This window comes from Musa acuminata, chromosome BXJ2-2 (assembly GCF_036884655.1).
Source record: "Musa acuminata AAA Group cultivar baxijiao chromosome BXJ2-2, Cavendish_Baxijiao_AAA, whole genome shotgun sequence".
Taxonomy (NCBI): domain Eukaryota; kingdom Viridiplantae; phylum Streptophyta; class Magnoliopsida; order Zingiberales; family Musaceae; genus Musa; species Musa acuminata.
Genome location: NC_088339.1, coordinates 33792330 through 33804396, shown reverse-complemented (window position 1 = coordinate 33804396; position 12067 = coordinate 33792330). Strand labels below are relative to the sequence as shown.

Here is a 12067-nt window from a genome sequence, read left to right as displayed (position 1 = left end):
TCCAAGAAATTGTGGCCACATTGCAAACACAGGTGCATAGCATGTGTTGTGAGAAGGTAAGGTGAAGAACATGTTCATGGCATTCCTTTGCTTAGAACAACAGGAGACAACTTGTTAGAGCATAAATGATCCGATTAATTGCTATGGTTAAATGGAATAAGATAATTAGTATTGCTGATGCAAAAACAAAAAGATAGATAGATAGATAGATAGAAGATGATGATACATGAAAAATCTTACTAAAACTATAAATTGGACATGCCCATTTTGTTCTTCCTGAGGAGCTACCGGTGCAGTGTTCGTTCAGTACACATGCCCATTTTGTTCTTCCTGAGGAGCTACCGGTGCAGTGTTCGTTCAGTACACATGCGATAGGTTCCCGAGTGCGGTTTCTACGACTGAATCCTCGCATTGGGAGCCACGAGTGATCCAGGCAAAACCATTCGAGGAGGCACGAAACATGTTTATCCTTTGGGGTGGATGACGATGACGAGCACTCCCTTCTCCTCGGTCGCGTGAATCCAGCTGAGGAATGAGTCCATGTCTCTCGGAGTTCCCCATCACTGCAGGTTTCTTTGATGGCATTCCTTGCTCGATCATATCATGGACAGTATTAATGATGCAGAGGACAAGAGTCTCTTTTGTCCTCGTTTCCGGTGAAGCCTTTTGTTGATCATGAGCTATGCACATTGCTGTCATTGCGTAGGGGCTCGATTTGATTACTGTGGCTTGTGCATAGCGTTGTTGCCCTCGACTTGGGACTTCTCACTTTCTTTTGGAACGATGCTGTGACAGAGAGAACCATCAAATCTCATTTCCTAGGGAAATATCACTAGAACAGGTTGGATACAGTAGCCACCTCATTTATCTCTTTATATGAATATTTACTAGGGAAATATCTTATGTCGGTACATCGATATAGACCGATATATATCTAATCTTTGAGTCTGATACTAAAAAAATAATAACCATGATATCAATCAATATCATATAGGAAGGATAAAGTAAAGAAATCTGGTCAAGATCCAACATTGGTGTATCAATCTCTGATAGAACTCATTCAAAGATGCTCCACTTCAGGTGCATGTATGTGGCTCCAATAAATCCTTGTGGATGCTCTCCTGCACTGTGATGGATAACATGGACTTCAATCATTGAAATGTATAGACCCATGTGTTGTGTAGGTTTAATATCCCTGGATGATGGAGAGAGAGAGAGAGAGAGAGAGAGAGAGAGAGAGAGTGGCCTCAAAAGCTAAAAGGAGCCTTGATGATTAGGTCATGTTCGTAGACAACTCCTGTGGGAAGAAGTGGGAGTATCGGTGGGGGTTTCCCCCCACAGTTCCCTGTTCTGAATCAGAGGGTGCCATCGAGAACAATGATGGCAGAAAGAATCATGGTGGCTGAGGTTTTAATGATTAGGCAGTGAGTTGGTCTATATTTCTCGTGATGCTGCTGCAACATGCGTTCTCTCTCTCTCTCTCTCTCGTATTGTTTTCTGCAGGGAAGATGATATTGAAGACACAGACACTCCGTCTCCTGTCAAAGGCATTCAGGATTGGCCCGAGAAGTGATAGCAATGACCAGAGCAGGGAAGTGGAAGTCTGACAAGAACACACATCCTGGCTTCCATTACCAGATAGCATGGTTCGAACACTGTGAAAAGTTTGAGCACAACACATGCATGCATGTTTTTTCTTTTATTGTTCTCGGAGATGTTGTATTGGTTACTTCGTCATAATGTTAATGTCAAATATAGTCTGATAATATTGCATGATTTTATGACCTAAATCATTAAATCAAGAGACATTCCTTGGAAACATTTATTATATGGGCACATATCTCAAGGCTAACAAATCCTCCAAGTACAAGCAATGGAAAGCTTTGCTATTTTATGATGGTGATGGTGACATTATTGAGTGTAGTACACATATGTCAGCTTGCAAGGAAATATATATATATATATATATATATATATATATATATATATATATATAAAGGATTTATTTTCTTATTTATATGTTTTATCGTGTTCTATATTGATCGTAGACTCATGCATTAGAGTTCATTTCATCGAAGTTTCTAATTAGTAGTAAATTTTTTTTTAAGATTCTATTGATAATTTAAGATATTATTTTGGAGACACTTAATTTTGATCTTATTCCGGTAGGTCGAGGATTTAAAATCTCATCAAGTGTTTTATGTTAATAATGAAAAAAATGATAATAAATAAATAATGAAAAAAAAATTCACACTCAAGCATTTATGCGACGCATTGCATGACATACTGCAATGCATTAAACTACTAGAATTATCAGGAAAAAAATCATTAGCCCATAACATCATTGACTGGCTGTGCTGCTCGTCTGGAAGAAGCACCAAATAAAAAATAAGTTTGCACACCTTGAACTTTAGTATTAGCAGGTTGAAGCCAAATGTGTCTCTTTCAACTTTCTTGTATCAGTCCAAACACATCCAAATCAAGTCGTTTACTTCAAAGCTTCAGGGAAGAAATCAACAGATCTTGTGCATTAAACAATGAGGATTAGCGATCCCCTCGATGACACAGCTAAATCAAAGCATGCACGTCATTCCCTCTTTTAATTCCATCTCCAGAAACAACTTCCTAAACAAGGATGAAGGTTGTTGCAGTGCTTCTCACAATCCTCTCCCTCTTCCTCAACTCAACAAATTCAACAGGTCTTTGGCAGTACAGTGTAGTTTTAATCTTCTATTGCGATGATCTACTTTTGTTTGCCTAATTCAAGTGCTTCTGTAGTTCTCTTTACTGACTTGTTCTTCTTGACATCAGCTTGCACTCTGGACTTTGATGCATTCCCTTATCAACCGGTCGGGGAATGCGTTCACCCTAATGATCATGAAGTGACGGTTTGGGACAATGTGAGAACCACCCAATGCTGTCGCAGTGTCCTATACTTCTTCTCAAAAGCTCTAGCTCGTTCGGCCTCACAAGCCCAAGCGATCCTTCTCGACAAACAGCAATGGGATAACTGCACATCTCGCTTTAACATGCAATATAATCTCTCTATAGATTCATGTAAATTTGATTTGTTACATCAAGATAATGGCAGTTGCTCAAACCTCAGTCTCGCTTCCATTAGGAGTAATTATGGCCAGCAATTTGATTCCGTCATCACGAATTGTTCACGGTTTGATGTGCCAAGTTTCATCAACCAGTGTGGTAACTGCACCTATGAGATCTCAAACATGATAGAGAAGATTGTTGAACATCTCGAAGTTAAGGATAATGACACGCAGAAAGCAATTTGTAGCGTTGTCACCGTAGCAGCAATTGCTTCAAATAGGCCCAGAGATGATACTTGGACTGATGGCTACTACCGGTGCTTGGCAGCAATGGATTCAGGTAAAGTGCAGATCGTTCTCATCCTGAAAGAAATGGAAAAGGTTAGCTGATGAGTTATTGAATTCATATCAACATTTAAGATCCTCTAGAACAACGTTGAGGACTCCATAATTTCTGTAAATCCTTGTACTAAAAACTACAATTCTCGTGAACAAAAACATGGATATGATGGAAGCACTGGAAAGAACGTTGTGCACGGTGTTCATAGACTTACTCATGTTGTCATTTTACTTCTTGCAATTCTTTCAAGTTCTTCTAATTGATGAACTTTCTTCTTGTCTTCTCAGGTAGCTGCAAACATAGGAACTGTAAGTGTTATTTGCTGTGGATCCCCTACTAATACTTTAAACAGCATCTTCTGATTCAAATGGTTATACTTACCAGATGTTGTGGAAGTGATACTCGGAACACTACTGGGTTTGATCGGATTGTTTCTTCTCATTACTTTGTTCAAGGCTAGGAAAAGGACTCATGAACACAACAAAGGTATTCTCCCTGTGCATTTGAGCTCAATGCTTACAGAAGCAATCACACTAACACATGTTTTCAAGGCACTACTACTGCACCAGGGAAAGTAGCAAGCAAATGGACTGGTCTTTACAGATTCTCCAAAGCAGAGATCGAGAAAGCCATAAACTACAGCAGCAGCAGAATACGCCTCGGCACTGGAAGTGCAGGCCAAGTCTACCAAGGCATTCTTCCCAGCGGGCAGCTCATTGCAATCAAGCACCTCTACAAGACTGCTATGAATGGCTCCTTCACGAGAGAAGTCGAAGGCCTCTCCAAAGTTCGTCATCCCAATCTGGTCTCCCTCCTTGGTTACTGCGATGAGAACGGGGATAAGTATCTGGTTTATGAGTACTGCTCTAATGGAAACCTGGCACACAATCTCTTAAGTAATTGACTTGCTATCTTCTCTTTCAGCAATCATGTTAAGGCATGGAAGAAACCTAATTTTGCATACCTGTAGGAAGTGATGCTCTTCTTCCATGGGGGAAGAGGGTGAAGATCCTAAGAGACTGTTCCCTTGCGTTAAGGTTTCTCCACACTCACCCAGATGGCTGTATCGTTCACAGAGACATCAAGGTGAGAAGTTGACCCATAACTTTGTATCAGTTCATCGTCTTTCATTGATGATACATGGTTTTCAGCTCGCAAACATCCTGTTGATGGACAACATGGAGCCAAAGCTTTCGGACTTTGGGTTGGCGAGGATGGTGGGAATGAAGGAAACAAAATGCTTCACAGAGGTTAGGGGAACCATTGGCTACATGGATCCGGAGTACATGTCCCATGGAAACCTCTCCTGTGCCAGTGACATCTACAGCTTCGGCGTAGTCATATTGCAGCTTCTATCAGGGCGTAAGGTGATTGAACTGGACACAAAAGCACGAGAAACTCTGACAAGAAAGGTAGCCACCAAATTGATAGTAATACCCCAGAAGTCTCAGCAAGATCTTCATGTTTGAATTCTATTATGGTGCATGATGCAGGCCAAGGATGTCTCAGCAGGCAAACGCCCACTCGAAGATTTTGTAGATCCGCGCCTTGAAGGAGAGCTTAATTTGGACGTTTTCAAGTCCATCTTAAATATTGCCGTTCTCTGTGTCGCCAGTTCGAGCAAAGGACGCCCTACAATTAATGATCTTGTAGGAGAGATCGAGAGAGCATTCGAGAACACATCTGCCAATATGGTTGAACTTGTTCCCTTCTTCCTCCGTTCATTTCATTCTGTCAACACATTTCCTGATGATGACTTCCATTTACTTTGCAGCCTGCACAAACGAGGAGACAGAATCATGCAGCATCCATATCAGGCTCTCAATCTTCTATAGTGGTTCAGGTGTAGTTGTTTCATGAGGGAAGTATAGCTATGGGATCAGTACAAACTATGAATCCATCAGCTAATTATTAGTGCAGAACCTCCTTCAGTATTAGGGATTGGTTTGGTTGTGTTGTTTCCATGGCTGATGTGTTGTGCCTTTCTGGACAGCGAGGTGTTCCTTTTTGCTGAGGTTTTTGGAGGAATCTTCTTTATGTACAAGACCTGTATGATCACTGCTTATACTCTGCAATGAAAGAATATGGTAATCTTAGACAGTAAAAGAAGCTTATCAAATTATATGCATATGGACCATAAAAATGTAAATGAACAGTCAGTAGATGCATATCTAGCTGCTGCTGCTTCATTTAAGATCATTTGGAAGCAAGTGGGATTTTATTCTTTTCACTATAATTAATTACCCAAGTGGCTGACACTCACAAGAACCACATCACCAGCACTCCTACACAACTACGGGAATATAATGAGCCTGTCCAACTTCCATCCGCATCTAATACTCCTGGATGGCTAGCTCATTGACAAGTGCAATCATCACCCTTAACTCAAAAACTCTTCTGCCACCAATTCACCACTTAAAATTCAACTTAATTTTAACTGTTAAAAACCATGAAGAAATCAGAACATTAAACGAGCCCATCCAATTCTTTCACTGGATGAGCTGACTAATATAATACAATTAACGTAACACTATTAGAAGCACCGCTTTATATAACATTCTAGCAGTTCACCTCTGTAAATGCAACACACAAAAGAAGTTAATATCAGTAAAAGAATAAACTAGAATAAAAGGAAAAGTAAAACATTCTTCTCATTTGGCACTCCCAGCACACAGTAACCAGTGACTCCCTGTGCAAACTTCAAAGAAAAGGGCAAAGAAGTGTTCAATAATGGCACCCAAAGCAATTGCATACCTGGGGATGAATACGAAGAACCAAAGGACCTTATGGGGATGTGCAATTGATAAAATAGCAGCATGTAGAAGGCAAGCAGAGGCTCTTGGGTCCCTACAGCAGGTACGGAGGGCACATATCCATAAGAAAGGAGCACCAATAGTGAAGTTATTTTAGTCAAAACCAGTACCATAATCCATAAGAAAAATTAGCTATCTGAGGTTCACTCCACATGAAGAAATGGGGGCAAGAGGATTATCCTGCAAAATCAGAAGTTCTGCTGTTTTTCACTCACTGTTGCGTATCAAGCAACAGTGAGCAAGGCGTTTCAAGCAACAATTTAAGTGTTATGTAATAGCAGATTCTCAGAATGAAAAGAAAATGTGTGAAGAGAACTAAACACCAGAAGAACCTACTATAGAGGTACTACTCTTTGTATCATAAGAACTTGGGACCATAACGGCACAAGTAAAGCCGAGCTTCAACATTATATGGTAACAGCATGACTAAAATCTCTCTCTTGCCTTAGCGATTTGCCTTGGCGACACATTCAATCTCATCCTTCTTTTTGATTGCATAACTGTCAAGAGACCAGAAACTTTTAGAGATAGTTTGACCGATGTACTTGTGTCAAATCAGAACATGTAACATGCAATGACTCGATGCTACAACTAGAGACCAAGGCGTGAAGTGATTCAGCAATTGATAAGTTCATCAACCAGACATTGATTCAGCAATTGTCTTGATGTTCCTAAAGGCACTCTCTCTAGCACCTGCCATGAGAAGGTATAATGCTTGATTAACTCCCCCTCAATGAAGATATATCAACTGCTTGGCGTCTTACAACACCAGCAGAACCAATTCTGCTGGCATCTTCACTTGATCCACTGAGTAAACAAACAAACAAACAAACAGGTGGTATCCTTGGCATCACTTACACTACTTGGCTTTGTAGATACAAGCACAGGATTGCGATTTTGCAATGCTGAAAACAGATGAGTTTTTGAGATCGATTATCTTATGCACTCATCTTGTTATATAGGATATTTTCTTGTTGATTAGCCAATCTCACAATCTGACAAAGCATCAGACGGCTACTAACAAACTCTTACACATCGAATGTTGCCTAAAATGTTCCTATAAGAATCGACCTAATCTCCCTCAGCCGTCTCAAACATTATCCTAACCAAAAAAATCCCCAATTGATGCCAATTAAAAACTCAGAGACGCGGTTGCAGCTACCCCAAATCCGATCTTGGGAACCCATCCCCGGATTACAAGATACAGACAGTGTTGCAAAATGACAATTTGTTCCTCCCTCGTTCCTATTTTAAACGAAAGGTAAGACCTTTCATCATCTTTCTTCATCACCGCAAAAGGAAGCATCAACCCTCGATAAGAAGAAGCTGAAGCCTACCTCAAGACCATGAAAGCCCCATCGATCGAAGAGCTTCACTTCGGGCAGAGCCACCGAAACCGCGGCCGTCGTAGTCATTGCTACTCGAAAGCAGATGCCGGATGGGGCGGGGAATCGGAGACGAGACGCCAAAGAGCGTCCGACAAGATCGAACCGATAACGACCGACGAAGGGGCTTTCGTGGGGAGGCTCACAAGCGCGGGCGGAGGAAGCCTGTTTGTTGTGCCGCCGGTACCGGTTAGACGACTAATCCATGTTATCGTGTCAAGATGTGATTGGAGGAATGATGTAAAATGAATCTTGTTTCGGGCCCCGTTTGCCCACTGACCAACCTGCCTCGCGATTGGAGATAGCCATAGAGCTTCAGTGGGGCCCACTTTGGGCCCCAGTCTCCGGGTCCCAAGTGGTAGACTGACCTGCTGAGTTAAATTGGATACAATAAATAATCAATAAAATAAGATAAATGTTACCAAAAATTCTCCACTTTATTTTTTTTCATTTATTATAAGAAAAAGATTAAAAAAATTTATCATCTATAATATATATATATATATATATTTTTTTTATCATGAATGAAAATCTAAATGAGAGAGAAGTCTTCCAAATTCAACCCAAAAAAAAAAAAAAATAGTGGAAGAGAGAAGAAAAATTGTGGAAGAAATCCATTTTCTTTTGCAAAGACAAATAACTAATGCACATCGAAGACTTTTAGGTCAGACAAATCTTCATCATAGATGGCTTTGTTTTAGTCATTAACATAAAAAAAAACAAGTGGTAAGTGGCAACAAACAAACTTGTGCTGACTGACTAATCACCTTATTAGCAACATCACTAAATTAAAGGCACCAAAGGGTGTTCAACTAATCCATGAGATATACAACATATGGAATTGTTGGGAAGACAACTGTGATCACCTCACTCGTTTGGATTTAAGCATCACAGTGGAGAGAGAGGTATTGAAAGAGTCAAACATGTGGATTGACTTTTCATTGGAATACTCATTTCTTGATGATGTAACTAAATAATAACACTATGATTCGGGAGAATATAATAAGAACCATCGAAATGTTATCTGAAATGTTATCGTGAAAGTGTGTTGAATCGGGAGTTGACCGACCGTAAGCGTTTTTATCATGTTCATTTCGCTTTATCCTGTTTCTGATCTTTGTTGCGAAACAAAAACCGAGTGCGTAGGAAATGAATTCATTTTTGTTGTCGATGTTGGATGCTCGAACGAAGCTAAATTTGCATCATAAATGATGATGATAATAATAATAATAATAATAATAATAATATTATTATTATTATTATTGATTTCGCGGACGCAGAACTGCAATTTTGTATCTGCTCATCAGTTATGTCGAGAAATTATTTCCATTCTTTGAGAGCAATAACCAGCAAACTTGTTTTTGTTTTCTGCAACAAGCAGAGCTCCTCTCGGCCGGCCAACACCCTAGTTCCGGGAATCGCGTTTCCCCGGGGGGCTCCTACTCGGTGGGAAGACTTCAAATGCGCAGTAGCAAACTGGCGCCCGTCAATGGTATTTTATACGTCCGTCTTCACCTCCTTCCCGACGCCACCTTCTCACTCGATTCCGAATCTCTCTTCGCCTGTATCGGGTGAGGGAGGGAGGAAGCGAAGAGCGCGTGCAAGGTGGAAAGGCGGCGCCTTTGACGCTTTCCAGGATTCGCTCTTTGGTTGGAGGAATCGAAGCTTCGAATGGCGGTGAGTCAATCGACTTCCCGGGCGTCTTTGGATGTCAGATATGATTATTATCGAGAAAGTAGGAATCTCGGGCATGCTCGGTGCTATAAAAACGGAGTTCTTTTACTTCTTTTGGGTGATCTTCTGACGATTCATCGCCTGTGGTATCAGATTTTGAGAAATTCTATGAATCGGAATTAGGTTTATTTTCTTCGTTTTCCCCTTTTTTGTTTCTGGTATAAGTTATGGCGAATCTAATTGCCGGTTTAGCTCTCATCATATACGAAAATGATACTTGGAGTGGTTAAATTTGTCTGCCTTGAGCTTGAATGGACTGATAGGATTCGAACTCGGAAGCATGTTTAAACATTTTCTTCTCTCCTATTCTTCCTCTCACCTGCTGTTTGCTTCCTGGATGAATGAATGGCCGTGAAGAGAGTTGAGGTGAACTTTGGGTATGTCTGGTGGTTTCAAGGTGCATGAGTTTATTTTAGGAGGAAAATTTGGCACCTTGACATTGAACTGTAGACATGAGATTTGAGCAAATGAGTGCTCTGAAATTTGAAGCAGATACTATTTCTTTATGGTCCATATATGGTTGTTTCTGAAAATTGAGAAGGGATATGGGCAAGGATTCTTCTGTTTTGACAAATTTAGAGCAAAAGAGGTGAAATATATGTAGCAATATTTGGACAATAATCACAAAGTTAGCTTATGCATATTAGTTTATATTTTCGCTAATCATTACCTGCTCATATTTGGACCAGAAACATTATGAGTAATATTTAATCTCAAGGGTTGATTCTGAGTGATATAAACTGCATGAGATTTATTTGTTACATACAGCCTTTGCAAATATTCAGGTGAAGATGGACAAATGAACAGAGTCATAAACTTTTATTTGTTCTTTGACCAAATACCAAAATGAAGCAAGCAAATGAAGCTAAGATAAGAGTCAGATAGAGATCATATAGACTTCAGGTATGATATAAATATGGAGAACATGTGTAGCATGATTAGCAACTTAGAGAGGAAGCAAAAGATTTTGATAATTAAAACCTTTGGTGAGGGCCTTATTTAAACTCTTTTTGATTAGTTATCATTTTCAATGAAGTGAGCTGTAGCTAGACAATCTAGCTGCGGTGATAGATGTGCTATATAAAGAAGGATTGAATGATCTTTCCAAATTAAAGATGCTGGATCTTCAAAACAGGGCTGTTATTTTTATTATTGCAAGGTAGGATGGTTTCTCAGTGTGTTAATTACTCGGGTAACCATGATGGTTGATCTCCCATTTGTTTTGATCTGATTAAGATTAATCATATTGTTTCTCTTTCTAAAGGTTCTTATATCTATCTATGGTAAAATTGACATTGTCGTATGATTTGCAAGCAACGGCAAGTTCATGTACCTGTATTCAGCAACCAGGATGATGCTTCAGAGGATGTCCTTTACACACGACGTTCCCGACTAGCTGTAAAGAATAGAGTTCCGAAAGTTTCTGCAAAATACTCAGAAGCTTATGCTCATGATGGACAAGCACCAGTTAAGGTAAGTCTCAACATTGAGGCCTCTAAACCTTCAGAGGTCCCCGGTTTTCAGGAAATGAAACCAGCAAGGAAAAATGATGGTATTCGTCAAATTGCCACACCTCCTGTCCATAATCAGGATGCGGCACATAGACACACCAAAGATGCAGCTAATCCGCAACATGAGAATGAAACAAAACTTGCCGTAAAAGATGTAAATACTTCTTCACAGGAAAAAGGGTTTTCATCGGATGGCACGACAAGAAAAATTAGAAAGAAGCGTCGAAAACAAGGCTATGGAAATTATGTATGTTCTTATCTCATTTCCCTGGTTTTGCATGCCTATATAAGCTTTTCCATTACTTGCAAAGTATTAATTGACTAATGCTTCTTTCTGGATAATAGCCCGAGGGGGATGTTATAGTGCCACCATTTGCGGATTGGGAGATGAATCCAGAATCTGCCGAGAAGTATACTGATGTTTTCCAAGTCATAGGTGATAGTCGGAAGTCTCCTGGTACTCCCATAAAATTGTCTATCGAGTCGGACACACACAAGAAAGATCCCAACGAATGCAAGGTGGGTCGGCTACCTCGGGTCATTCATGTAGTAGCGACTTGCATCAAGAACTGTCTTCTTCTTAAGCACTTACCACAGTTATTTTTCTCTTGTTTCAGCTGACAGGCAAACATTATAGTCATTTGAAAGCAGTGATTTTTAAGAGGTGTGTGCTATTAACAATCAATCTAAAAGTGACCTTTTCTTGTTCCAGGGGTGTAGGTGCCTGAGCTGGATTTTCAAGTGCAAGTCTTGCTGGTGAAGAACTTGTGGAGGGCACACATGTAAATATCAACAAATAAAGCAATTAAATAGAGAGATGTTTCCGGTGTAGATACTTTTCTCTCTTGTTTTTTTCTTCTCTTTTGAGTGTCCATGCATTTTGCTACCTTTGTAAGTTATTGACATGCAATTGAACAGACTCTGTTTCTTATCTGCTCTTGCTAGGAGTCTTATGTGCCTACTATTCTGGTTCGAGTTCATTTATTTAGTCTATTCCTGTGAATATTCTTTTTTCTTTTCCTTTTTAGAGGATAGAAGTCAATCAAACCAATAATTTTCATTTTCAAGTTGTAAATTAGAAACCTATACCCAAATGGATATGGATCTGGATTTGGCTAAAATCTTGTGACAACCAACAAGCTTTAGGAAAGAAAATAAAACATATATTTAAAAAGCATCAAGAGACACAAATTGTAGAGCTGATATATCTATCACCACCCAAATCTTGCATTTTTCTTCT

The 12067-nt window shown here is 39.8% G+C and overlaps 1 protein-coding gene and 1 long non-coding RNA gene across 6 annotated transcripts; one reads left to right on the top strand and one right to left on the bottom strand.

The window, feature by feature from the left end:
• Positions 1-2275: 2275 nt before the first annotated feature.
• On the bottom strand, positions 2276-7700 carry LOC103976786 (uncharacterized). 4 transcript variants are annotated; one of them, XR_010484727.1, is made up of 7 exons: positions 7535-7700; positions 6139-6231; positions 4349-5453; positions 3766-4206; positions 3599-3675; positions 3302-3407; positions 2276-3211 (listed from the first exon to the last, which is right to left on the bottom strand). It is a non-coding gene; the product is annotated as an uncharacterized LOC103976786 (long non-coding RNA). The 4 variants fall into 4 exon arrangements; XR_010484726.1 differs by having other exon boundaries at positions 2278-3407; positions 4349-5159; positions 5308-5453; XR_010484725.1 differs by having other exon boundaries at positions 2277-3407.
• A 1248-nt stretch (positions 7701-8948) lies between these two features.
• Positions 8949-11758, top strand: LOC135606226 (uncharacterized). Of its 2 annotated transcripts, XM_065097174.1 has the most exons (5): positions 8949-9259; positions 10631-10789; positions 11000-11074; positions 11173-11346; positions 11540-11758. In XM_065097174.1, the coding sequence occupies exons 1-5, from the start codon at positions 9254-9256 to the stop codon at positions 11585-11587; spliced, it is 462 nt and encodes a 153-aa protein (XP_064953246.1). In that variant the 5' UTR covers positions 8949-9253; the 3' UTR covers positions 11588-11758. The 2 variants fall into 2 exon arrangements, with proteins under 2 accessions (XP_064953246.1, XP_064953245.1); XM_065097173.1 differs by having other exon boundaries at positions 8951-9259; positions 10631-11074.
• Positions 11759-12067: the final 309 nt, after the last annotated feature.